The sequence below is a fragment of the Ambystoma mexicanum genome, chromosome 1q (genome assembly GCF_040938575.1).
Source record: "Ambystoma mexicanum isolate Mex_15411 chromosome 1q, UKY_AmexF1_1, whole genome shotgun sequence".
Taxonomy (NCBI): Eukaryota; Metazoa; Chordata; class Amphibia; order Caudata; family Ambystomatidae; genus Ambystoma; species Ambystoma mexicanum.
Window position 1 is genome coordinate 1,499,271,030 of NC_090922.1, and position 27,401 is coordinate 1,499,298,430.

A 27,401-nucleotide genomic window follows, 5' to 3' on the forward strand; every position below is an offset into this window, starting at 1 on the left:
AATTTTGGCGCTGGTGGACACGGGATCTCAAGCTACCCTTCTGTCCAGAAGGGCCTTTGATGAACTGAATGCAGGAAGGGGAGAGAATTACCAAATTCCTCTCACCTCACAACTCCAGAACTTTGACGGGAAGGAAATTCCCGTCGAGGGGACGGCAGACTTGGACATTAAAATTGGGCGACACAAGTTGAAACACCCGGTCATAGTAGTGACCCCAGAGGGCACCCCTTGTTTACTAGGGAATGACCTCCTGGGAAGGTTGTCGCCCCTAATAGATTGCGTAAACAAGGTCCTCTGGACCCAGACTAGCCGACCAATAAAATTAAAACAGAGTGTCAACCATGTTAGTTTAAACGGCACCTGCCACATGGTTGAACAAAAATCTGACCAAGTAGAATTTCACTTCCAGAACAACCAGATTCCAGACGTGACAGTAATAGCAGTAGGACAACAGACTGGTGATGGGGGGTCCTCTCTATTTCTGAAAATCAACCTCCCTTCCAGTCTAAAGTGGTACTCCACGCTGGAAGGAAACACCCTGAAATTCTATACTAATCCACAATCAGAAACTCCCACTCCTATAGTCCAGAAAGATGTGAAATCAGCTCAGAGCCTGGCTGAGATTCAGCAAATTGGAGAGCAGTTGTTCTTCCCTGTCCAGTTAAATGATGGGAAGGACTCTGTTCTCGCTCGAGTGTGTGTGAACAACGGTAAGAGCTTCATCAGCGAAGCCATGTTCCGCCAACTCCCAAAAGATCCAGCCATTCCCACATTCAAACTGATAGACAAATGGGAAATGGACCTGGAAGCACCCAATTCCAAACATCTCCTGCCAAGCAGGTGTATGCTCAAAATCTCCATTGGCAACAAGAGCATAGTCCATAACTGTTGGGTCGTGCGAGACGTCCCTGCCGCCTTTTACTTAGGCAGTGACATTCTCAATCGCTTTGCCATTAGTTTGGACCTAATAAACTTCAAAGCTTGGTCCCGATTAGCGGAGAATCCCATGGGCTTTGATGATCCAGAAAAAGCATTTAGGTCAGCTCAATTGCTACCTTATGCAGTTGAGATTCAGATCAAAGAGGAAGTCACCATCCCAGAAAGGACCCGACAATTCTCCCTGGAAGTGAAAGTTAAAAGAGGACAACATTTGAAAAACCCTGATGCTTACATACATCTAAATGCTTCTCTCCAACAGCAAGGGTTGGGGGTAAACCCAACTCCATTAGTCAACATAGAACATGACACCATTCTAATAGAGGTGGATAACAGCGACTTAAAGAGTATTACTCTAGCCGCAGACACCATTATTGGAATGGCGGTTGATGACCGACATTTTTCCATCGACTTAGTAAATGAACTGTTAGCACAATCCCCAAGGACTGTTTTGACAGTGACAGTGAGGACAATACAACACCAGACAGGATTTTTACCCGGCATGGGGGGAACTTCCTGGTGTACACTTCTTGCCCTTATGGTAAGGAAGATGTGACTTGTGACTTCAGGAGGCATGAGGTGATTTTCCAGGTCCATGAGGGCTGCCTTTCCCACCTGAAGCCTCCGGTCCAAATCAGCACTCTGACCAGGGACTTCTCCACCCAGCTGGAGGAGGCCGCGGAGATAGCCAAACCAGAAGTCTTTCCAGGCTTCAGGCAGATGGTGGAAGAGAGAGTCAACCTAGCTGATGCCTGTGTGACTCTGGAACAAAAGCAAAAGTTGAAACAAGTGTTCTTGGATTTCCAAGATCTCTTTGCGGTAGACTCATATGACTGTGGTCGCACCGACATCCACACAACAACAATCCCCACGGACCCTGGCATGACTCCAGTGTTTGTGAAGCAATATCGCTTGCCTCTCGCATCAATGGAGTCCCTTACTGAAATAATTAAGAACCTTGAGTCCTGGGGAATAATCCGTCCAGTCCACAGCACCTTCAATAATCCGGTGCTGGGAATATTGAAGCCAAACGGCCAGTGGAGACTCTGCGCCGACCTCAGGGAGCTCAACAAACGGGTCCATACTTCCCGATGGCCTCTGCCCTACATTGACCAAGGGCTGGCCCAGATCCAGGGGTCACAGGTATTCACTGCAATAGACCTGACCAATGGATACTGGACTGTGCCTGTCAGCAGGGAGGACCAATACAAACTGGCTTTTACCTTTGGGGGCCAGCAGTATACATGGACCCGGACTCCCTTCGGATACCTTAACTCCGGTAATGAGTTCAACATTTTCCTACATAAGGCCATGCCTGACCTGGGTGCGAGGGGTAACCTGGCTTATGTAGATGATGTCCTCATCAAAAGTTCATCTGTGGAGGAACACATAGCGGAGATCCGTTATGTTCTGACGCAGTTGAGGGCCGCCGGAGCAAAACTTTCCTTTCAAAAAGCACAGTGGTGTAGAACCCGTGTTAATTTCTTGGGGCATGAGATTACTCCTCAGGGTCTCTGTCCCCAGGAAAAGAAAGTGGAAGCACTTCAGAAACTGAAAGACCCCACAACTCTGCGGGAACTAAGGAGCCTCCTTGGACTGACTAATTACAGCAGAAAGTTCATTGAGGGCTACGCAGAGATCACCAGACCCCTGATTCATCTCCTGAAGGGGGGGGTCAAGTGGGAATGGGGTCCAGAACAAGCCGAGGCGGTAAAACAACTGAAGAGAAGCCTCTCACAAGCGCCTTGCCTAGCTTAGCCTGTCAGTTCTTCCTGGAGACGGGGTTCTCTAATACGTGCTTGACGGCAGTATTATACCAAAAGCATGACAAGGTCAATAAAGTAATCTCCTATGCGAGCAAAACTTTATCCTCTGTGGAGGAAAAATTCAACGATTGTGAGAAGCCACTCCTGGCGACGGTGTGGGCATTGAAGAATTACCGCCCGTTTATCCAGGGGGAACACATCATAGTGGAGACTCCACACCAGCCTCTGCAATATCTCCAAAGTGACACAATCCGGGCCGGAAATGTGAGTAATTCCCGAATTACTTCCTGGATTCTGTCAATGCAAGGCTTTCCTGTGGAGGTCAGATATGGCCAAAACAAGAAGAGTCCCCTCGCGCAAGGTCTGGCTGACTTGCATGATTGTGCCAGAGAAAACTGTCTCGAGGACGAAAGTCTAAAAATCAAGGACAACATGGAGGCATACCTTAATTCCCCACACAAAGTCTTTGAAGAGGACAAGTGTGAGGGAATGCCCACTGTCTATGTGGATGGATGCTCTTACCATGTTGACAACAACGGGGAGAAAGAACTGGTGGCCGGCGTAGGAAATGCATGGGTGAATGAGTCCCCAGAACCCTCCGCTGGGTACAAAATTGGTCCCCGAAGTAGTCAGGTGGCAGAATTGATGGCTGTGCATCAGGCCATCCTCACTGCTGTCCAGCATCAACTCCACGAACTGGTCATAATCACAGATTCGGATTATGTACGGAACGGGTTCGTGGAGCACCTGGTTAATTGGAAAACCAGAGGCATGTTATGTGCTAACAACAAACCCTTGAAACATGGGAAGTTGATCCAAAACATTGATGATCTGGTCACCTCGAAAGGAATGACCATATATTGGAAGAAGATCAAGGGTCATTCCAAAATAGAGGGACCAGACAAAACTGGAAATGACTTAGCTGATCAGCTGGCCAAAACCGGGGCCATCCAAGGGGATCTAATTGAGATTGAGTCCCTGTTGGGGGAAATCCAGGTCACTGCTATCACTAGGTCCCAGACAAATGCTCACAACGACCTTTCAATTGCACAATGGAGTAAGGAGACACCTGATGCTGATTTAATTACCGCTCAGAAGGGGGATCCAATAATTGGTAAATTTTACCAACACCTTGAGGACCCTGAGAACTTTCCCCTGACGGATACCGATTACATTGGGAAAGAGGACCTAAGAGTGTTGATGAAATGTCCAAAAATGTTCCGGATCCAAGACGGTTTGTTGGTAAGGAAATCCAAAGCTGGCCACGATCAGTGGGTGGTTCCTACCTCATTCCGAAGCCTGATGTTAAGTCACGCCCATGATGCGGCCACCGCCGGTCATAGGGGGTTTCACACAACATTGGAAATCTTAAGAGAGGTTGCATACTGGCCACACATGGGGCAGGACCTCGACCAATACTTGAAGGGGTGTCTTGTGTGTGCACAATTTCAGCCATCATCCCTCACGCACCGTGCGCCTCTCCAAAAGCGGGGGATGACACTGCCATGGTCAGATTTACAAATCGACTTTGTAGGCCCCGTGATTCGCTCTGCTAGGGGGAATAAGTACATGTTGACTGTGACATGCTTGTTTACCAAGTGGGTGGAATGTCTCCCAGCCCCAAATTGCAAGGCAGAAACGGCAGCCGCCTTGATGATTAACCACATCTTTTCCCGTTTTGGTCTACCTCAAAGGATTGAGTCAGACAGAGGTAGCCACTTCACCAGTGAAGTAATGACAAAGATGTGGGAGATACTGGGGGTCAAAAGGAAGTTGCATATTGCTTACCGGCCAGCTTCTTCTGGGGCAGTAGAGAGATATAACCGGACAATTGTGAGCATCTTAAAGAAGTTTGTGGCAGATTCTGGGCCAAGTTGGGATATCCGATTACCTCTGGTCCTAATGGCCATCAGATCTACCCCTTCATCTGCAACCAAAATGTCACCATTTGAGTTGATGACTGGGCGCAAGATGGTGCTTCCGCAGCATTTGCTCTACAGGACCCAAGAGCAGACACTAATAAATGCCTCCACAACTCATGAGTATGTGGAGAATTTAAGGAAACACCTTCAACATGCTTTTGCTTATGCTCAGCGGAATCTAGAAAGATCAGCTGATAGCATGAAGACCCACTATGACCTGAAGACTTCCAGGAAGGAATATCAGGTGGGAGACCGGGTCTATCTATACAACTTCCAAAGGAACCAGGCCAAGCAGCGCAAATTTTTGCCTACATGGAAGGGACCCTTTGAGATCATCGACAAGATCTCCCCTGTGGCCTACAAAATCCACATCCCCAAAGGTCCTTTGGCAGCGGGGGAAGACAAGTGGGTCCACATAAACCAGTTGAAATGTTGCCATCCCAGGCACACTCTGCAACAACTGGAGGAATCCTCTGGAATCCTAGCGGGTACTGTCTCAGATTAATTCAGTTCCAACCATAAAACATACCACATCTAGTCTCTAAAATATTGTGATTTGCATGAAACTGTATCTTAGTTATACTGTTTTTTTTTCAAAATAAGAATGTAATGTTTTGTTATGATGAAATGCATATGCTGCCCCACTATCTCAAAAGTGGTGGAAAAAAACGTCTATGAATAGGTATTGCCGCTCTTCCTTTGTCGTCCTAGGAGAAAGAAAACCTGGAGACGGGCCAAGGAGGACGATCCGGAGACCGGGAGCAGAGACGCAACAGGCCCGGTGTACCGCCCAATATTCCCATCAGGACCGGCGAGGAGAACCGATCGATCAGTACCGGATGGAGGAAAAGATGCTGAACTGTGCCATCTATTGGAAGAAGATGAGGAAACATCCCAGGTCTTGCGAGTCCCATTCGTGAAATAGAATGGCCATCGCAAGAGGGGGGCTTGTGGGATGTATTTACCCATGCATCCGAGCCCTACCTCAAAACTGTGCAGTACTGACATGGAAAACATCATGATGGCCAGAGCTTCCCAGAAAATACACAGGGAAATGCATGAAGAATAGGCTGCCACTCATTTTTGCCGATGTTATGGGCACAGAAGGACGCTGCCTAAAACCACCATTGGACTACCCACACAGTAGTCTGAAACCATTGGGAGTGGCAATGCTGATTGCCAAAAGCAAACCCATAACTGTTGGGAATTCATTTTCTTAAATCCCAAAAAGGGGTGCAGTACCAGTACTCACCACTATCCAAAAGCCGGCGTTTTAAAACCACCAGATTTTGTAGAAAACTGAATAAATGAACCCAAAACATGCCAAAGAAAGACATTTTAAGAGGTGGATCCAATGTAAAGTTATATTCTGAAGTGACTTGAAGGTTTATAGCAAGACTGGCTGAGCTATGGATTTCAGCAGTTTAAGTACATTTGGACTGAAAGACACTACAAATCTAAATGTTTAAAAGAAATGAGTGACCTACTTTGAGTGTCACATAGGTTGCAATTGTTTAAATGTCATAGTTTTAAACTTAGAATCAGCATCCTAGCTGCATATGTAAAAAAATGTCTTGACTTAAACTGGGGAACAGAAGTGACATTTTATCTGAAACCCAGCTTAAGGAACTGAATTCTGCCTGGCAACTACCCCCCATCAGGAGTGAAACTTGAGTCACAGCTGTGTTCCCAGGCCTATCTGCCTTTTGCTGGCCACACTAAGGATATGCCATCTCTCTGATAATTGAATTAAGGGCAGCCCCCACAGAATACAGGAGCTCTGAACAAAGCCCTGTCCTGACCCAGGCAGATGGTTTATTGCAGAAGTCGTAAATGGAGCTTCCTCTTGGCAGAAGCTGGGAGGGGCAGGGTCTCTGAGCTTGGCAGAAACTGGAAAGACTGGTTTCTGTACCATGTGACATGAAAAGACACACCTCTATAGCCAGAATATGGTTTTAGAAAAAGATGAGTAACTCATAGAGCGGACTTGTGAAAATTTTATAAATGACACCATAATTCTTGTGATTTTTCTGCCCACATTTTAAGAGGTTTTTAGAACCGGTGGCATGTTCAGGGGGGTTTTAGCGGAAAAGAGGATATTACTCAAAATGTGTGCATGTGAAAAATCTGACACTTCATCAACTAATGTCCATACTCCTTGCGCACATGTGTGTAAATTTGGGGTAATGTCCGGGATTGCAAACCAGTTAAAAATTGCAAAATATCGCCAGCCCCCAGGAAGAGCAGAGTTTGAACAGGGTATACCTCCTGTGATATGTGATGGGTGCATGTAATTTCAAACCACTGTGTAGCTATGAAATATGTATTTGGTTCAAATCTAGATTTGTGTGCAAGTCGACAGGAGGAGTGGACTTTCTGCAGGCTGTAAAATGACATCACTCTGACACAACTTAACTCCCCCAATCAGGGGAGAAATGAAAGCTTGGCCAATGATAAGTGGAGAGGGGCTGGCTAGTGATGCTGCTCACACACACCCATTTTAAAAACACATAAAAGCAGAGAGACAGGACAGATAGGGACCTTCAAATCCATTTGCAGCTGGAAGCTCTGCCGGGAAAATCCATACTTTACCTCCATCAACCTTCAGAGACCCAGACCAGACCAGCAGAGTAGAGCTGACCTGTTAGCAGAACCAGAGAGAGCTGACCCAGATCACTGTGAAGTGCAGAGACCAGAGTCCAGTCTAAAACCTGACCAGATCCGTGGCAAGGCCCATTCTAATTCAAGAATATAGTGTGAGTACCTAGCAAGACTGTGCAGAACCAATCTCTTAGTTAAAATAATATAATTCAATCTATTTTAATCTAAGTAGAACTGCCTCCTAACTGTCACCTGTCATTTGCAAAGCTGTCACTTGTCATTTTCTAGTTGCAAGCTGCACTTGTCTTTTTTAACTTTAAAATTTCAAATCTGAAAAACGACCTTTATTTAATCGCTCATATCTCCGTGACCGTTTGTGCTAGAGACTTGCAGTAACTTTCCTCTGAAAGCTGAGATCCTAGGCTTTCATAGGACCCCAATACGATATTGATAGCCCTTGTAGTTCTTCTGTAACAGCGCCCGGCGCATTCGCGAATTTTGCCGCAATTTGCAAATTTCTTCACGTGTAAAAATCTGCTGCTGCTTGCCTTCCATTTGCCAGAAATTCGTTTAACCTGCTAATTATCCCTGAATCATTGCTAGTGTGAGCCTGGACCAATATTAACTAGATACCACTCACCCTAAACCTCTAGAGGGAATTAAAAGCATTTTAGCATATTTTCTTTCTTCATTGCCAGCACATTTAAAAGCATTTGGGCCTGTGTTTTCAACTTCTGTAGTCTAAGTTGCTGGGTGAACTGAATTACATTTGAATTGCATTTCTGAGAATTGTGTGCCTTTCTTCCATTTCCTTGCATTGCATAAAAGGGGGGGGGGTGAATTGTACAAGAAAGTGATTACATTGTCTTCGCTGAAATTCTATCAAGTTATTTTCTTTACTGCATTTCATTCCACATTGCATCCATTTGAAACCATAAAAGTATTGTTGCTATCTTATCCATTTCATGTCAACTCCTTAGTGATTATCAAGAAGTGTGCTAGTGCCAGATTCTCCGTTGTTAATCTTTATCATATCAGATTAAGTGTGCTATTCAATTATTAATTTATTCTAAAGTGTGATATATATATCTATTGTTTAAACTATCAATTAAACCTTTTAACTTGCAAAACAGAACTACTTCTTGGCTCAGTGGGGTCAGGAGGATTCCAAGAGAGGGGTGTTATATAGGGGTAGTCATCCAGAATGCATGAACTGGACATAAAGATATATCAATAAGGGTTTTCATTCAGTATTCTAGACTAGGCGTTGACTTGGCTGTAGTGCTGAATTGAATCCTCTTACACCACCCATGCCTAAAGCAGATAGCCCCACTCACCCATGCTTGCAGTAGGTAAACTCACCAGCAGCAGTTTACACCACTCATTCATACCTACAACAGGTATCCCCACTCAGCCATACCTGCAGCAGGTAACCTTAAGCAGCCATACTTGCAACAGGTTGCACCACCCATCCATACCTGCAGCAGGTATTGCCACTCAGCCATACCTGCAGTAGGTAACCTCACTCACCCATAACTGCAGTAGGTAACCCCACTCACCCATGCCTGCAGTAGGTAACCCCACTCGACCATATCTGCAGCAAGTAACCCCACTCACCCATACCGGCAGCATGTAACCCCACTCGACCATATCTGTAGCAAGTAACCCCACTCACCCATACCTACACCAGGTAACCCCACTCACTCATACCGGCAGCAGGTAACCCCACTCAACCATATCTGCAGCAGGTAACCACAGTCACCCGTACCTGCAGCAGATAACCCCACTCACCCATACCTACACCAGGTAACCCCACTCACCCATACCGCCAGCAGGTAACCCCACTCGACCATATCTGCAGCAGGTAACCCCAGTCACCCGTACCTGCACCAGATAACCCCACTCACCCATACCTACACCAGGTAACCCCACACCCCATACCGGCAGCAGGTAACCCCACTCAACCATATCTGCAGCAGGTAACCGCAGTCACCCGTACCTGCAGCAGATAACCCCACTCACCCATAGCAGCAGGTAACCCCACTCGACCATATCTGCAGCAGGTAACCCCAGTCACCCGTACCTGCAGCAGATAACCCTACTCACCCATGCCTACACCAGGTAACCCCACTCACCCATAACAGCAGCAGGTAACCCCACTCACCCATACATGCAGCCGGTAACCCCACTCAACCATATCTGCAGCAGGTCACCCCACTCACCCATGCCTACACCAGGTAACCCCACTCACCCATACCAGCAGCAGGTAACCCCACTCACCCATGCCTACACCAGGTAACCCCACTCAACCATACCAGCAGCAGGTAACCCCACTCACCCATACATGCAGCAGGTAATCCCACTCGACCATATCTGCAGCAGGTAACCTCACTCACCCATACCTGCAGCAGGTAGCCCCACTCAGGCACAGCTGCAGCAGGTAGCCCCACTCAGGTACAGCTCCAGCAGGTAACCTCACTCACCAGTACCTGCAGCAGGTAACCTCACTCACCCATACCTGCAGCAGGTAGCCCCACTCAGGCACAGCTGCAGCAAATAAATGTGCATAGCCATACCGGCAGCAGTCAACATCACTTAGTGATTCCTGCATCAGATAATCCCACTCAGTCACAAATGCAAAAGGAAATCTCATTCAGTCATAAATGCACAGAACACCCACTCAGCCATACCTGCAGCCTGTAACCTTACACAGCTATACCTGCAGCAGGTAACATCACTTAGTCATTCCTGCATCAGGTAATCTCACTCAGCCACAACTGCAAAAGGAAATCTCATTCAGTCATAAATGCACAGAACACCCCACTCAGCCATTCCTGCAGCAGGTAACCTTACACAGCTATACCTGCAGCAGGTAACCTTACACAGCTATACCTGCAGCAGGTAACATCACTTAGTCATTCCTGCATCAGGTAATCTCACTCAGCCACAACTGCAAAAGGAAATCTCATTCAGTCATACCTGCAGCCAGGTAATTCCACTCAACCTTACCTGCAGCAGGTATCCTTGCTCAGCCATACCTGCAGAAGGTAGCACTATTTAGTAATTATTGCAAAAGGTAATCCCAGTCAGCCACACTGCAGATGGAAATCCCACTCAGCCATACCTACACAGGAAACCCCACTCGGTTATACCTGCTGCAGCCAACCTCACTCACCAGTACCTGCAGCAGGTAACCTCACTCACCCATACCTGCAGCAGGTAACCTCACACAGCCATGCATGCAGCAGGTAACATCACTTAGTCATTCCGGCACCAGGTAATCTCACTCAGCCACAACTGCAAAAGGAAATCTCATTCAGCCATAAATGCACAGAAAACCCCACTCAGTCATACCTGCAGAAGGTAGCACTATTTTGTTATTATTGCAACAGGTAACCCCACTCAGCCATACCTGTAGCAGGTATCACTCACCCATACCTGCTGCAGGTAACCTCACCCAGCCATACCTGGGTCAAGTTTAGCAAGGCGGCTGGGTTGCCAACAAGCAGGATTTCCAGCTTGTCATCGTTTAGATAGAGGAGATGAGCAGCCATCCAAGATTGAATTGTTTCGTAGATGAATTTGACTTTCTCTGTGTCCAGGTGGTGTTTTCCAGAGAGTGTAATGAGGATCTTGGTGTCATCAGCATGGTTAGTATAAGTGATGCCCAGAGAGTCAAGGGGGACTTAACGAGGCTTGGTGTGGACGTTGTGGAGAGTAGGCGACACACAGGATCCTTGGGGCACACCGCATGAAATAGGGGCTTTGGGTGGCGGAAGTCTGATCGGGCAGGAAGGAGGCAATCCACTTAGTAGCTTTGGGGGAGAAGAATGCAGAGGTGGCAAGGTGGTGGCAGAGGATGGTGTTGTCTACGAGGATGAGGCGGCATGGCGATCTAGGAGCATTAGGAGATTGAGGTGACCGGAGCATCTGGAGTCATCTAGTAGGTTCTTGAGATCTACTGTACCCTGAGGCGGAAGCCAGATTGATGCGGGCTGAGAATGTAGTATGCTAGGTGTTGCAGATTTTGGACATAGGCAGCCCGGTCGATGATGTTTAGCAGGAACAGGACTGTGGTGATGGGATGGTGAATGGTAGGTGTAAATGGATCAAGTGAAGGTTTCCTGAGGAGGGGTGAGATCCAGGATTCTTTGAGGCATGCATGAACAGAGCAAGAGGCAAGGGAGGCATGGATAACTGTGGTGATGAGAGGTAGTAGGAGGTCTGCGTGATATTTGATGGGAGGTGCAGGGGAAAGTCCCCCTTTATATCATGAAGCTTTAAGCCTTTCAGGATAAGGGTGACGTTGGCTACAGTTATGAGGCGGAATTTGAAGATATGGGTGTAGGGGGGCATGATGGGAGGGTTGGGGTGTGTGGGTGCTTTGGATCTAATAGTTTTTTGTTTGGCTCAGATTTTGTTTTGTAATAAGGAGATTTTGCCTAGAAGAGGGTTCTGTACTTCACCGCACCAAGTGTGGGTTTATCTTCTTTTAACTGGGCAAGAGTGTTGATGGCGGTAGTGAGTTTGGCGTTATAGTGATTAACTAATGCATCGAGGTTGGTGGTGGCAGGAGAGATGGGGAGGTGGGTGACAAGTAGTAGCCGGAGACGTTTCTTGGTCAGGTTGCGGGTGCAGCATGAGGTGGAGAAGGGGAGAGGGGTAATGGTGGTACGTGAGTGGTTGATAGAATGGAAAAGGTGATGATATGGTGGTCAGACCAGAGGCAAGGGGTGTTGGTGAGGACTGTGGTGTGAGTGAGTTTGGGAGGTAATTTGTTGATTGAAGCGCAGGGTGCAAGAGGAATTGGCAAGTGATGCAGCGTCTTTGTCAGCCGGGTCAGTGTAGTTCGCACCTGGAGATGATTTGAGGATTGGAGCGAGGAGTTGTGTAAAGTCACCTTTGAAGGAGGTGCTGTGTCCTAGAGGATGGTAGATGACAGGGATAGTGGATGTAGGTGACAGTGTGAGTTTGGCGATAGTGTTTTTTGCAGTTGGGTGGTGGGACAGTGGAGACATTGCAGATGATGATGGAGTCTTTGTAGATGACAGCCACCCCGCCACCTTTGTGTGCGGGTTGGCAGTTTCTGAGTACTGCGTAGTTGGGAGGTATGGCTATGGAGAATGCGGGAGCAGCAGCGTCGTGGAGCCAAGTCTCCACCCCCTGTCTTTTCCCAGTGCTTTTCTCAGTCTCTCATAGCCGGTCTGCACTGCACTCCCATCAATCCTCTCCCCCTGCCCCCCTTATCTCCTCACCTTTCACCCCTGTCTGTTCCCAGTGCTTGTCTCAGTCTCTCATAGCCGGTCTGCACTACACTCCCATCAATCCTCTCCCCCTGCCCCCCTTATCTCCTCACCTTTCACCCCTGTCTGTTCCCAGTGCTTGTCTCAGTCTCTCATAGCCGGTCTGCACTGCACTCCCATCAATCCTCTCCCCCTGCCCCCCTTATCTCCTCACCTTTCACCCCTGTCTGTTCCCAGTGCTTTTCTCAGTCTCTCATAGCCGGTCTGCACTGCACTCCCATCAATCCTCTCCCCCTGCCCCCCTTATCTCCTCACCTTTCACCCCTGTCTGTTCCCAGTGCTTGTCTCAGTCTCTCATAGCCGGTCTGCACTACACTCCCATCAATCCTCTCCCCCTGCCCCCCTTATCTCCTCACCTTTCACCCCTGTCTGTTCCCAGTGCTTGTCTCAGTCTCTCATAGCCGGTCTGCACTACACTCCCATCAATCCTCTCCCCCTGCCCCCCTTATCTCCTCACCTTTCACCCCTGTCTGTTCCCAGTGCTTGTCTCAATCTCTCATAGCCGGTCTGCACTGCACTCCCACGTAACCTCTTCTCCCCCCTTCTCCGGCCCATCTCCCCTTTCTCTCCTTGCAGGCCCATCACTGGGCTGACTCTCAGAGCACGGTTCCAGGGTGCCCTTACTCCTCAGCGCCCCCCTTTTTGTGCCTAGGAGGTTGTATCTTGTTAGACCTCTATGTGTAGAGTAACCTCCAGGTTACCCCCGGGACTGAAAAGCCTTTCCTCTCCGCAGGTCACCGTTCAGGCCACCTGCATCACCCTGACGGCCATGAGTGCTGACCGCTGCTACGCCACCGTCTACCCACTGAAGTCGCTGCGGCACCGCACCCCGCGCGTGGCCATGATTGTCAGCATCGGCATCTGGATCGGTAAGTGGCACTGTGCACGGGGTGTGCATGAGGATGGTAGCAAAGCCTGTTGAGGGAATGTTTTGAGGTGTGAGCATTTGAAAGGCACCTCCATGAGCAAAGGATGAAAGAACGCAAAGAACAGAACATAACGTATGTATTATATTTTTTTACAGTACTCAAACCCGTGAGTATCACGGCTCTGATACATTAGTAAACAAGAAAGAACAGAAATAAGGTACAGAAGCTTAATAGTAAATGCTGCGGAATAGTCACGTAGTCTGATTCAGGTTCCTCATATTTGTCAGAGATTTGGCCGTATGAATTCCCCTAATGATGTCAGACCTTCTCTGCCCCCAGCCCTTTAAAAATCTGCCAGATCCCAAGCGAGAAGCAAGGCAGCCCTCATCCTAATGGTGTTAGCAGTGTCACAGATATTGTATCCTCTCAGAGTTAGGGTGAGTGTTGTGGAAAATGAAAGATGCACATTGCCCAGTGTGCATTATGTAATTAGAGATCAAAGACGTCAAACCTGTTATCACATAGATTTTTCACAAATATAATGATCTCTGATCTTTCTTATGTCCCAAAAGTATCCTTTCTTTTTCCATGCAAAGCAGGCAGGAACCCTCATTGGTGCTGTTCATCTCCTTCTCATTTTGTTACAGGCTGCACAAACACTAATGATTAACTAAGAATTCAAGACCCCTAGCAGAGTCTATCCGTGTTCCCTTCAACGCCCCCGTAAAGGCAGCGTTCCAAAACTGTGATGGCGGCATTCATGCAGGATACGACCCAGCACAACATGTGTCTCCAAATACATGACCAGGTGCACCTCTAGGGATGTGTCTGCCGCTGTTACTGTCCTTTTACTGTTAACCGTAAACAATAGAGCATCTGTGTTTTATACAGTGGAGTAACTTTGCCTAAAATATTGGGGGGGACATGACATCTGAAGAAAAGGTGCCCCAGCCAAATGAATGGGGACAAAATGGTGTCCCATGGAAGTTGGGGCGGACAAACACCCCTGTGCCCCCCTAAAATGACGCCCATGGTTTTATATCTCACTGCGCAGCACCAGCGGAGACGGCTCTACACCTGCACATCTGACAATGCGGGTCCCGCAGCGAGAGAGCGATCCAGAAAGCGATAGCTACATAGAATGAGACACACGTCAAAGAGGGAAAGAGAAACAGAAACACAGGCTGGCTAATCACAACTGACAAACTTCTGGGATGGGAGTCAGCAGACCAATCAAAACACTACAATGTCTTCACAGGTTTGGTGGCCATAGAAAAAGGATACATGCGATTTAAACAAATTGGAAATGTTCAGGGGAGAAAAAAAACGAAAGTCATTTGAAAGAAAACGACTTTTGGTTTTCACTCCCCGGAACTTTTCTGATAACCCACTTACCCCCGAACCCCTTACTCTCCTGCATCTCTCTGCAACGCCGGTGCCCTTCATTTCTGTTCATGGGAACAGGTGCCGCAGAGTCCTCGTTTTTTAACTTTATTATACCCCCAATGCCTTTATAGTGAATAAGGGTGAAGGGGACACCTCTGCAACCCTCACTCCTCTGTTCTTTATAAACACTCCAACACCTTGCGCTCTACCTATGAACTCATCATGACATGGATGGAAGCCAATAAGCTTGCTCTCAACAGTTCTAAAATAGAGCGTACTATTCTAGGCACTGCAACAAAGCTGCGTAAATTGGGCGCAGAGTACACATCTTTTAAAATTGTAGACTGTTGCATTGTAACCAAGTCCAAGGTCAAGACTCTTGGGGTCACACTTGACCAAGAACTAACTATGAAAGGACAAGTTAACAGCCTCCTGTCTAGCACCTGCTATCATCTGAAATCACTTACCCAGCTGCGCCCTTTTCTTTCTGCTACAATTTGTGCTACTATTGCTCGTGCAATTATAGGCACTGAGCTGCACTATTGTTCCAACCTTTTGCTTGGCATTTCAAAACATGATCTTTCTCGCTTACAGGTGATTCAAAACAATATGGTGCGCATTGTTGAGGGCTTGCAGAGAACAGATCCAAAGCTGTGTATTGCTACCCAGCAAGCCCAGATGCACTCAACAGGGACAATAAGTACCCTCTATTTTAAATCAAAATTCATTTAAACATTTGGCGTCAACAGGGCGTAAATTCTACGGTGTACAAGCACCGCCTAAGTTTCTCTAGTTTCCAAAAGAAAATGTCATTACACAATTTAACGGTGTTAATAAGGATAAATTGTAAACACAGGTGTAAAATGAATGGAACAATCAGAACCAAGACATTAGAGTTAACTTTTGGATGTTAATCCTCTTAATCCAATAAATCGTACATGAATAAACAAAAAGTAGTACGATCAGTGTACTCTATTTACATATGGAGAGAGCACTTGTGGGTGTTCCATATAACACAAGTAGTAACAAACGGCGTAGATAGAAAACAGCTTGTATAGAGCAGCACAATTGCAAATCTGTATAGCAGTTTACAGTTTACAGTTTACAAAGCTCTAAATGCATAGGTTCAACCATTCAACAATTTACAAATGAAGTCTCATATTTAGACATAACAAATGAGGCCGACGCGTTTCGGTTCAAAGAACCATCTTCAGGGGATAGACTTCATTTTTTATATTCATAACCATTAAGTCATAGCACAGTCTCTGTGGAGAGTAAAAGAAACAAGATTTTTCAGTATGTAAGAAATCCATTATCAAAGTGAAAAGAGTCAAAGTCACTAACCTTGCTGATACAAGAGCCGAGACACAGAAAAGAAATCCAGTCACAAAGCAATGGGTACCCGAATGCCACAGATTGCTAGGATATCTGTGGGGGTAAGATCAAAAGACCATCCATTTAGAAAAGCCAGATGGCTAACAGTCCATAGTAGAACAATCAAGTAGAAAAGTAAACGGGCGGCAAAAGTACCAAATTAGGGGCGATATAAGTGCAGTAACAAATGAAGGCCCATACATGCAAACCGTAACAAGTAACGGAGGTAGAGACATCAAGTAAGCCACACATGTGGAGAAATGCATGAAGTTTAGGGGTAGCTGCACACCAACTCGAAAAGTGTACATCAGAAACGAGCACACTAACACAGTCAGCAAATCTCTTCAGAGCTAGTAACGTGAACCAGGATATTCCAAGTGTGACAAGTAATAGAGGGAAACAGATAGCTTACCTTCGGATGCGTGAGGAAACAGATCATCTCGCCGCAGCCGTGCGCGCGAATTGACTCTGTTCACACAATCCAAACACAAGCGTCGCCTTGGTAAAGTCGCGCATGCGCGTGAGTGCACCAAGGCGACATCCATCTTGGTATGGGAAAAACAGAGTGTGGCGTAACCATGGAGATGATGAAACAAACTACAGTGACAATGTCACCGAGACAGAGCGGTCAGTGGGCCGGGCAGTATCACATTGGAGGAAAACAAAGGGACGCAAAATAAGTCATCAGGAAGGTATGGAAAGAGTGTAAAGGGAACGCGCGCGTGGGGGCAGCAACCGTAGCTCAGAGGAACTACGGGGTGCCCCCACGGCACGGAGGTAAACACAGTTCAAAGATCTATCAGAAGCCGTCAGCCAGCAAGTGTAAAAGGCAACACATAGGTCTAATGTCCAACTAGGAATGGAAGCAGCAGGAGATACAACTAGTGGGGTCTAAACCCAATAAACAAATCAAGTGGAGCAAAGTAATCACACAATGTATAAAAAGCGTGAAGGGATCCTTAGAAAGGATGGGCGCGGGCAAAGGTACAGCATCCTGACCCACAACTAAAGCGAAGGCTAAAAAGATGACTAGACAGGTAACATCAGTCGGGGAGGAACTATGGTCATCGGGCGAGTAAAAAGATAAAATCAACCACAAGAAGGGGCAAAGAGAGTCACCTTGAAGCGATGGAATAAGTACAACAGTCCGCCATGTGAAAAGTCCATGTTCAGATGGTGCATGTTGTCAGATTTGAGACATAACAATATTCATGAACAGAAAGGGTAGGCGGTGCTATTAAGATGACATGTTATTGACATGTTATTACGAGCAGAGCATACCAATAAACAGTTTTCCAAAACACATAAATTTACACAAAACACATAAGGTCGAATTCGGTATTCATGCCACGTGGGCTCAACGAGTCCAACTGTTGGCGCCAAATGTTTAAATGAATTTTGATTTAAAATAGAGGGTACTTATTGTCCCTGTTGAGTGCATCTGGGCTTGCTGGGTAGCAATACACAGCTTTGGATTTGTTTGGTTTTCTCTGTCCCAAGTGGCCTTGTGACGACAGCACGATTGCACCAGAAGTCTTTGTATAACATTTGCACACTATTCTTGTTGATACATTCTTATTCACAATCCTTCCACTCTCAAACCTTTATTTAACTTGTCTGTGCACCCCTATACTTCTCTCTCTTGCAGAGAACAGACCATGTGTCAGCGGCCAGGAGAGCCTTACACTGCCTTCATATTTGTAACAGAATCACTTTTCGCATATTATGCATTACCCATAAATGCCTCTTTGGGCAGGCTCCTAAGTATCTTTCTAGCTGCTTGTCCTTGTTGCCGGTTCGCAGGGACTTGACATCTAATAACACCTGCCAGTTGGAGGTACCCAGAACTAGACTTGCTTAAGCATCCCAATGTTCCTTTCCACACGCAGCTCCTAGGATCTCGAAGGTTCTTCCGCTTGACTTAAGATCATGCTCTTTGCTTGTGGTGTTCAAGCGGAGACTAAAAACAACTTTGTTTATCTGATTCCTGATCTTTATCCTGCTTAGCTCCTGACTTGTTTTCTTGTGTTATCCGTTGTTTGTTCTGTCTCAGCGCCTTTATGCCTGCAGGCTCGTGTTCGCACACTTTACAAATAAAATACATGTATAAATAAACAAATGGTACATTTATTCAACATTTTCGGCTGTACTTTTTTTCGAACAGTCAAAATTCAAACAAGACTGTGGATACCATGGAAAAGGGCTGGCTGACTTCTTGTTTCTCTGTGGGTTGTGCTTGACTATTAGAGGGAGCACCAGGGCGGATGCCCACTAGAGAGGGGGGCAGGAAAGCTTGTTCTTCAGAGCGGATTCCCACGAAAGAGAGCAGGAAAACTTGTTCGTCAGGGCGGATTCCTACTAGAGAGGGGTCGCAGGAAAGCTTGCTCTTCAGGGTGGATTCCCACTAGAGCGAGAGGGAAGAAAAGCTTGTTCTTCAGGGCATATTCCCTCTAGGAGAGAGGGAGCAGGAAAGCTTGTTCTTCAGGGCAGATTCCCACTAGGAGAGAGGAAGCAGGAAAGCTTGTTCTTCAGGGTGGATTCCCACTAGCGAAAGAGAGCAGGAAAGCTTGTTCTTCAAGGTGGATTCCAACTAGGAGAGAGTGCAGGAAAGTTTGTTCTTCAGGGTGGATTTCCACTATAGAGAGAGAGAGAGCAGGAAAGCTTGTTCTTTAGGGCGGATTCCCACTAGGAGAGAGGAAGCAGGAAAGCTTGTTCGTCAGGGCGGATTCCCACTACCAAGAGAGCGCAGGAAAGCTTGTTCTTCAAGGCGGATGCCCACTAGAGAGAGGGAGCAGGAAAGCTTGTTCTTCAGGGCGGATTCCCACTAGGAGAAAGAGGGGGCAGGAAAGCTTGTTCTTCAGGGCAGATTCCCACTAGGAGAGAGAGGGGGCAGGAAAGCTTGTTCTTCAGAGCAGATTCTCACTAGGAGAGAGGGCGCAGGAAAGCTTGTTATTCAGGTCAGATTCCCACTAGGAGAGAGAGAACAGGAAAGCTTTTTCTTCAGGGAGGATTCCCACTAGAGAGAGGGAGCAGGAAAGCTTGTTCTTCAGGGCAGATTCCCACTAGAGAGAGAGAGCAGACAAGCTTGTTCTTCAGGACAGATTCCCACTAGAGAGAGAGAGCAGGAAAGATTGTTCTTCAGGGTGGATTCCCACTAGAATGAGCGTGCAGGAAAGCTTGTTCTTCAGGGCAGATTCCCACTAGAGAGAGTGGGAAGGAAAGCTTGTTCTTCAGGGCAGATTCCCACTAGGAGAGAGAGGGGACAGGAAAACGTGTTCTTCAGGGCGGATTCCCACTAGAGAGAGAGAGAGAAGGAAAGCTTGTTCTTCAGGGTGGATTCCCAATACAGAGAGGGGGCAGGAAAGCTTGTTCTTCAGGGTGGATTCCCACTAGAGAGAGGGAGCAGGAAAGCTTGTTCTTTAGGGTGGATTCCCATTAGAGAGAGGGGGAAGGAAAGCTTGAACTTCATGGGGGATTGACACTAGGAGAGAGAGAGCAGGAAAGCTTGTTCCTCAGGGCGGATTGCCACTAGAGAGATTGGGCATCAAAGCTTGTTCTTCAAGGCGGATTTCCACTAGAGAGAGTGGGCATCAAAGCTTGTTCTTCAGAGCGGGTTCCCACTAGAGAAAGGAGGCAGGAAAGCATATTCTTCAAGGAGGTTTGCCACTAGGAGAGAGAAGGGGCAGGAAGGATTGTTGTTCATGGCAGATTCCCACTCTTAGAGAGAGGGGCAGGAAAGCATGTTCTTCAAGGCAGATTACCACTAGGAGAGAGAGGGGTCAGTAAACCTGTTCTTCAGGGCCGATTCCCACTAGGAGAGAGCACAGGAAAGCTTGTTCTTCAGGGCAGATTCCCACTAGAGAGAGTGGGCAGGAAAGCAGGGTGGATTCCCACTAGAGAGAGAGGGCAGGACAGCTTGTTCTTCAGGGCAGATTTTCACTAGGAGAGAGAGGGAGCAGGAAAGCTTGTTCTTCAGGGCGGATTCCCACTAGGAGAGAAAGGGGGCAGGAAAGATATGATATGATATGATAAGGCATTTATAACACGCCTATACACAAATGTTTCAAGGCGCGACGAGGCAGGGAGGGGGAACAAAGGGAAGACAGACAACGATCCTACTAGGCCAGGTGTGATTCAGATCGCGCAAGTGCATGGGAGGGGAAAGGGAAAAGTGCAAGGGGGAAGGGAGAGGGGAAAGTGCAGTACATAGGATAGAAGAATAAATAAGATAAATCGAAAGGCCAACTGGTGGCAAGTGCGAGGTAAGTACGGGCATAAGTACTGGTAGGGGGACTGTAGGGATACAGAACTAGTCCCCAGGTGCAGGTGTTGACAGGGGGGCAGTGCAGGTGTGCAACTGGCAGGGGCCTGAGCCCGAGAACAGAAAGGGTGGCCAGGTAACCAGTGCAGTTTCAGCCAGGAATTCAGCAGGGGAAAAGGGGAGAGAAAGAAGAAGCAAAGAGGAAGGTTTTGAAGTACTTACGGGACCGGAGATGGTTCTCCTCGAGTTTCAGGGAGGCAGGGAGGCTGTTCCAGAGGGAGGCCCCTGTCGAAGAGAGAGATCTACCACCAACTCGTTGCTTGGAGAAGCGACTGACCCTGAGGGAGTTTGAGGCGGATGACCGAAGAGCTCGAGAAGGAAAATATTTAGGAAGAGAGAGTTGAAGGTATTGCGGCCCCAGGCCCCAGAGGCTTTGTGGACAATGCAGAGGGTTTAGAAGTTAATTCACGCGGCCACTGGGAGCCAATGCAGAGATTTCAGTCATGGAGAGATACGATCCCTGGGCTTGAGGCCAAGGACAAGTCTTGCAGTCCTGTTCTGGATAAGTTGCAGAGGGCGGAGAGAGGAAGCAGGCAGATTTAGATAGAGGCTGTTACAATAGTCCAGCCTAGAGAGAACCAGGGCTCTGGAGACAGTGAGCTTCTGGGGGAAGGCGAGGAAAGGCAGAATACCTCTGAGGAGGTGTAGCTGGTAGTGTGACTTCTTAGAGACGTCATAGATATGAGGAGAGAAGGAGAGTGTGGAGTCGAAGATGACGCCGAGATTTTTAGCCTTGCAGGTGGGAGCAGGAAGAGGGTCAAAAGAGGCCGGCCAGAGAGTTGCAGGGAAGGAGGGAGAGGGTGTGCCGATGAGTAGAATCTCAGTTTTTCTGGCATTAAGGTAGAGGTCATTGGCAGCACACCATTCCTGGATGGCAGACAGGCAGTCAGAGATGAATGAAGGAGATGAGGAGGCCGAGGGTTGCCTGAAAATGAGCTGGGTATCATCCACATATCACTGAAAATTGGGACAGAGAGTGGCGATGTGGTGGGCAAGGAGTTTCAGGTATTGGTTGAACAGCCAGGGAGAGAGGTTGGATCCCTGGGGGACACCACAGTTAGAGAAGAAGATATCAGAGAGGAAGGACCCAAGTCAGAGAGGAAGGACCCAAGCTTGTTCTTAAAGGCAAATTACCACTAGAGAGAGGGGGCAGGAAAGCTTGTTCTTCAGGGCAGATTCCCACTAGAGATAGGGGGCAGGAAAGCTTGTTCTTCGGTGCTGATTCCCACTAGAGAGAGAGAGCAGGCAAGCTTGTTCTTCAGGGCGTATTCCCACTAGGAGAGAGGGAGCAGGGAAGCTTGTTCTTCAGGGCAGATTCCCAATAGAGAGAGGGGGAAGGAAAGCTTGTTCTTCAGGGTGGATTCCCACTAGGAGAGAGAGGGTGCAGGAAAGCTTGTTGTTCAGGGCTGATTCCCACTAGGAGAGAAAGGGGGCAGGAAAGCTTGTTCTTCAGGGCAGATTCCCACTAAGAGAGAGAGGGGGCAGGAAAACCTGTTCTTCAGGGCAGAGTCCCACTAGGAGAGAGAGAGCAGGAAAGCTTGTCCTTCAGGGCGGATTCACACTAGAGTGAAAGAACAGAAAAGCTTGTTCTTCAGGGCGGATTCCCACTAGAGAGAGGCTGCAGGAAAGCTTGTTATTCAGGGTGGATTCCCACTACAGAGAAAGGGCACGAATGCTTGTTCTTCAGGTCGGATTCCACTAGAGAGAGTGGGCAGGAAAGCTTGTTCTTCAGGACGGATTCCCACAAGAGAGAGTGGGCAGGAAAGCTTGTTCTTCAGGGTGGATTCCCACTAGAGAGAGCGAGCAGGAAAGCTTGTTCTTCAGGGTGGATTCCCACTACAGAGAGGGGCAGGAAAGCTTGTTCTTCAGGGCAGATTCCCACTAGAGAGAGGGGGAAGGAAAGCTTGTTCTTCAGGGGGGATTAACACTAGGAGAGAGAGCGCAGGAAAGCTTGTACTTCAGGGCGGATTGCCACTAGAGAGAGTGGGCACCAAAGCTTGTTCTTCAAGGCGGATTCCCACTAGAGAGAGCGGGCATGAAAGCTTGTTCTTCAGAGCGGGTTCCCACTAGAGAAAGGGGGCAGGAAAGTGTATTCTTCAAGGTGGATTCCCACTAAGAGAGAGAAGGGGCAGGAAAGATTTTTGTTCAGGGCGGATTCCCACTAGGAGAGAGAGGGGGCAGGAAAGCTTGTTCTTCAGGACAGATTACCACTAGGAGAGAGAGGGGTCAGGAAACCTGTTCTTCAGGGCAGATTCCCACTAGAGAGAGTGGGCAGGAAAGCAGGGTGGATTCCCACTAGAGAGAGGGGGTGTCATGATGCCTACCCCCGGAGCACCAGGCCAGGCCCAGCACCCCCGGGAGCAGGCATCATGCCCCCGGGTAAAAGCCCAGCGGCCCCTTATAGGGGCTATTTGGACTCTGTCCTGGCGCCGTTGGCGCCAGGCTCATGTTGGACATCAGTCCTGGCCCCATAGGCGCCAGGCTCATAAAGGAAGGTGTTTTGTGCACTTACCTGATGCAGACCATGCTGCAAGATTCAGGCCTCCCTGAGACCTGAAAGGGACTATTTTGTCATTGGGACTATTTTGCCACTCGGGCGTGGCCAGGGAAGGATACTTACCTGGAACTAATTTGGGGGCTATTTAAGCCACGCCCAGACAGTAGCTCACGCTTCGCGTTGTTCTGCATCCAAGCAGCTGAACGCTCACCGTGTCTGCTCCTGCATCTGGTCTCCAGCCACGCCCACCTCGATCCTGGAACACCTGTAAGGAAAGAAGAGAAGAGAAAGGTGAAAACCAAGAATTTTATCAAACCTCTTACCTGCATCCGGAACCTTCACGCCAGCGTTCCTGAGAAAAGACTTTCATTTAAAAGCACTGCGTTGCTCGCTGCAGCGCCGCGCTTCACTCACCTGTCCTCGGGAGTTCTTCTGGCTCCACCGCGACTGTCTGCACCGGTCGCCACATCTCTGCGCCTAGGGGAGAGAAGAAGAGACAAAAGGTGAGCAAAAGGAACATATGAGGAAAGCCTAATTTTCCGCCATAACACTTACCGGTCTTCTGTTGGTGGACCATTCCTCATTTCGGGTCGGCGCCGCTTCGTTGGCAGGTACCGCACCCCGGCCCCTATGGGGAAAGGACAAAAGACATTACTGGAGGAATATAAAGACATTAGGAGGGATCGCCTCCATCGCTAACTCACCTGAGTTTACCATCGACAATTCAATCCTTCAACGCATCGCCTTCATTCTGCGCCTGAAATAAAGGACAGATCACAGGTTAGGAAGGCAACAGAAAAGGAGGCTCAACACTTGAACTTTTGTAATCTTCATACTTACGGCGTTCCGCTCGGAAAAGTCAAGTGGATTTTGCCAGCGCCATTCTGAAAACCAGTGAAGTAACTGGACAAACACGCGCCCCTGCACCAGAAGCATGATGCAGAGTTCATCCTTTCAAACCATAAGGTGACCTTCAACCGGGGATTTCGTAGGAAGTTAGAGAAGAACGAAGGGGGGAACGGGGGAGCAAGCACACTATTCTGCAGACTGTTAATCCCCTTTCTCATCTGCAGAAGGATATTCCTACTGGTCAGACAAGCAAGATTTAAGGGTCCTGTTCAGTCGGTGTTCCGAGCTCTGCGCATCACGCTCGAAGAGGCCACAGCAGCCCAGACTAGACCAGCGCCTCCGTGGGAGTCAGGTGAGCATTACAGAACGCGTAGCCTTCCTACAAATTCCCACCCAGGCGCTATGGAAACTTCTGAGACTGATCAGTTGGCCCAACTACGGGGGGAATTACGGGCCGAAGTACACGCCGCTCGTCAAGGGACTCTCAGGATGGAAGTGATTGTATCAAAGGAAAGAACTGATGACCTGGCTAGACAGTTTTTGCAAGGTCAAGCTGGACACACTCCTCTACCCAGTTCCGGGGGGAACTCCGCTCCTGTGGTTCCCAGTAACCCTGTGCAGATTAATCTACCTGGAAACATGCCGCTGGCCCCACCCGAACGCTTTGCTGGGGACCCCAAACGATTTGCCGTATTCATGAATCACTGTCGTTTGCACTTCCTATGCAGACCTGGGGCCTTCCCTAATGACCAGACCAAGGTAGCCTTTGTATTGTCATATCTCAGCGGTTGTGCTGCCGATTGGTCAGTTCCACTGGTTACTCAAGATGACCCGATTCTCCGTGATTTTCAAGGATTTCAAGCAAACATGTAAAGGTTATTTGCTGGACACTCTCAGGGGCAGGCTCTGGATGACGAACTTCTATCCCTGCGACAGGGCAATCAGGACCTCCTATCCTACATTGCAACCTTTAATAGACTAATTGTGGAAACTGGGTGGCCAGAGGATAAAATAATCACGTTATTTTATCGAGGTCTACGCGGAGAACTTAAAGATGTCCTGGCCCAAGTTGTAAATCCGCCCCAAGAATGCACAGAATATATAGACTTAGTGGTCCAATTGGATCACAGACTTCAAAACAGAAAAGCAGATCGGTCCAAGTTTGAGACCCGGGTGTTGGTCAAGACCCACGCTAACCCCAAGGGTGCTGATGTCTCTGAGCCTATGCAAATCGGAGGGGTTAAAGGTCCTTTAACTCAAAAAGAACGTGAAAGAAGACGGCAGATGCAATTATGTCTTTATTGTGGGTCCTCTGGACACTTTCTACGAGATTGCCCGGCAAAACCGCTTAAGAAGGTGGTAGGAGCTGCTGATAAAAACCATGAAGACTCTCTTTCGGGAAACGGCCATCGGGAGGCAGTTGTGTTTGATGTAATCAAGGCTCCACAGTTTCAGGTTATTCTCGGAATCCCTTGGTTAAAGACACATAATCCTCGAATTGATTGGCGAGCGAAGAGAATAACCTTCCCGGATTGTGCACAAACCTGCTACCCAGAAAATCTGAAGATCAGTCTAGCGTCTGTAACCTCTGTCTCCATGCAACTACCTCCGGAATACCAAGACTTTCAGGACGTCTTCCAAAAGGAACAGGCCAACACGTTACCTCCCCACAGATCGTACGATTGCCAAATCGATCTTGTGCCCGGTGCACAACCCCCTTGTAGCAGGAGTTATGCCCTTACTGAACCTGAGAATCTGCATTTGAGACAATATTTAGATCAATACCTAGCCAATGGTTTCATTCGCCCTTCAAAGTCTCCGGCATCCTCGGCTTTGTTCTTAGTGCCCAAAAAAGAAGGCGACCTTAGAACTTGTATCGACTACCGCGCATTGAACCAGATAACTGTTAAAAACCGTTACCCTCTGCCTCTGATCCCTGAACTTCTTGACCAGGTGAAGGACGCTTGCGTATACACCAAGTTAGATCTCCGGGGGGCTTATCATCTGGTGCGAGTAAAAGAAGGCGACGAATGGGAAACGGCCTTCCGTACAAAATATGGATTATTCGAATACCAGGTGATGCCTATCGGGTTGTGCAACGCGCCTGCTGCCTTCCAATTCTTCGTGAACAATGTCCTTCGGGAACTCATCGATGTTTGTGTTGTCGTATATATCGATGACATTCTTGTGTACTCCTCTTCGGAATCTGATCACAGAAAGCATGTCAGGGCCGTCCTTGAGAAACTGCGCCAGCACAAACTGTTTGCAAAGCTGGAAAAGTGCGTTTTCCATACCACCGAGGTTGAGTTTCTTGGATTCATCCTGACACCTAAAGGGGTCCGAATGGACTCACAAAAAGTGGATGCCATCCTCAAATGGCCATCAACTAGTTCGGTGAAAGGTGTCCAAAGCATGCTTGGTTTTGCTAATTTTTATCACAGATTTATCCCAGAATTTTCACGTGTGGTACAACCCATCACTGCACTCTTGCGAAAAAATAAACGCTTCGAATGGACCGAGGAAGCTGAACAGGCCTTTCTGGAATTGAAAGCTAAATTCACGTCTGCACCTATTTTGAAGCACCCGCGTCCCGATCTCCCTTATATAGTCGCAACCGACGCGTCCAGCTTAGCCATGCGAGCTGTCCTGTCTCAGAGAGACCCTGAAACCAACCAACTGCACCCCGTAGCATTTTGGTCCAGAAAGTTCTCGCCGCCTGAGGTAAATTTTGCAATCACCGACAAGGAATTATTAGCCATTAAGTCCGCCTTTAAGGCTTCGCGGCATTATCTTCTTGGCGCCAGGCATACCACCACCGTGATCACTGATCACCGAAACTTACAATATTTAAAAACTGCCAAGGCTCAATCGTCACGTCAGCTCCGATGGGCTTTGTTCTTTGCTGAGTTCGATTTTGTAATCACTTACCGCCCCGGCTGTAAGAATGGCAAAGCGGACACGCTATCTCGAATAGGAATGGGAGAAATAGACACAAACTCAGAACCTGTGCCGATAATTCCCGAACAAAGAATTTTGGGGATAACCTCTTTACAAACCCTTGAAGACATTCAAGCACGGGTAAAACAACTCCTGGACTCTACAGCCTTGCAGGATTGGATCCAAAGGGGGTCTTACTTTTCGGTCAACAATGGCCTACCTTACTTCCAAGGACGCTTATTTCTGCCAGAAAAGGAATTGCAAGAACTGGTTATTTCCCGTCATCATGATACGCTGATGGAAGGACATCCTGGCATTGCCAAAACTGAGGAAAAAATTAAACGACAATTCTGGTGGCCTTCCTGGCGAAAGGATATTAAATCTTTTGTGATGTCCTGTGGAGTTTGCGCCCAAAACAAAGGCCAAAAGACAAAACCCGCCGGTCTTCTTCAGCCTTTAGACATTCCACCAGCACCTTGGCACACCTTGTCACTAGATTTTATCACAGACCTGCCCCCTTGTAATGGATACAATACTATTCTGGTTGTGGTGGATTTATTTTCCAAGATGGCCCATTTTATTCCGTTGAAAGGATTACCTTCAGCTTCTGTCCTAGCCAAGGAATTCCTCGAAAATATCA

General features: G+C 47.9%; 1 protein-coding gene across 3 annotated transcripts in view; it reads left to right on the top strand.

Moving 5' to 3' along the window:
- Positions 1–27,401, top strand: part of LOC138550306 (G-protein coupled receptor 54-like) — a 394,439-nt gene that overhangs the window by 216,564 nt on the left and 150,474 nt on the right. For all 3 annotated transcript variants that reach the window (XM_069642402.1, XM_069642400.1, XM_069642401.1), the window contains exon 3: positions 13,262–13,397. In XM_069642402.1, coding sequence (XP_069498503.1) covers positions 13,262–13,397 — 136 coding nt within the window. The remainder of the gene's footprint in view (positions 1–13,261; positions 13,398–27,401) is intronic.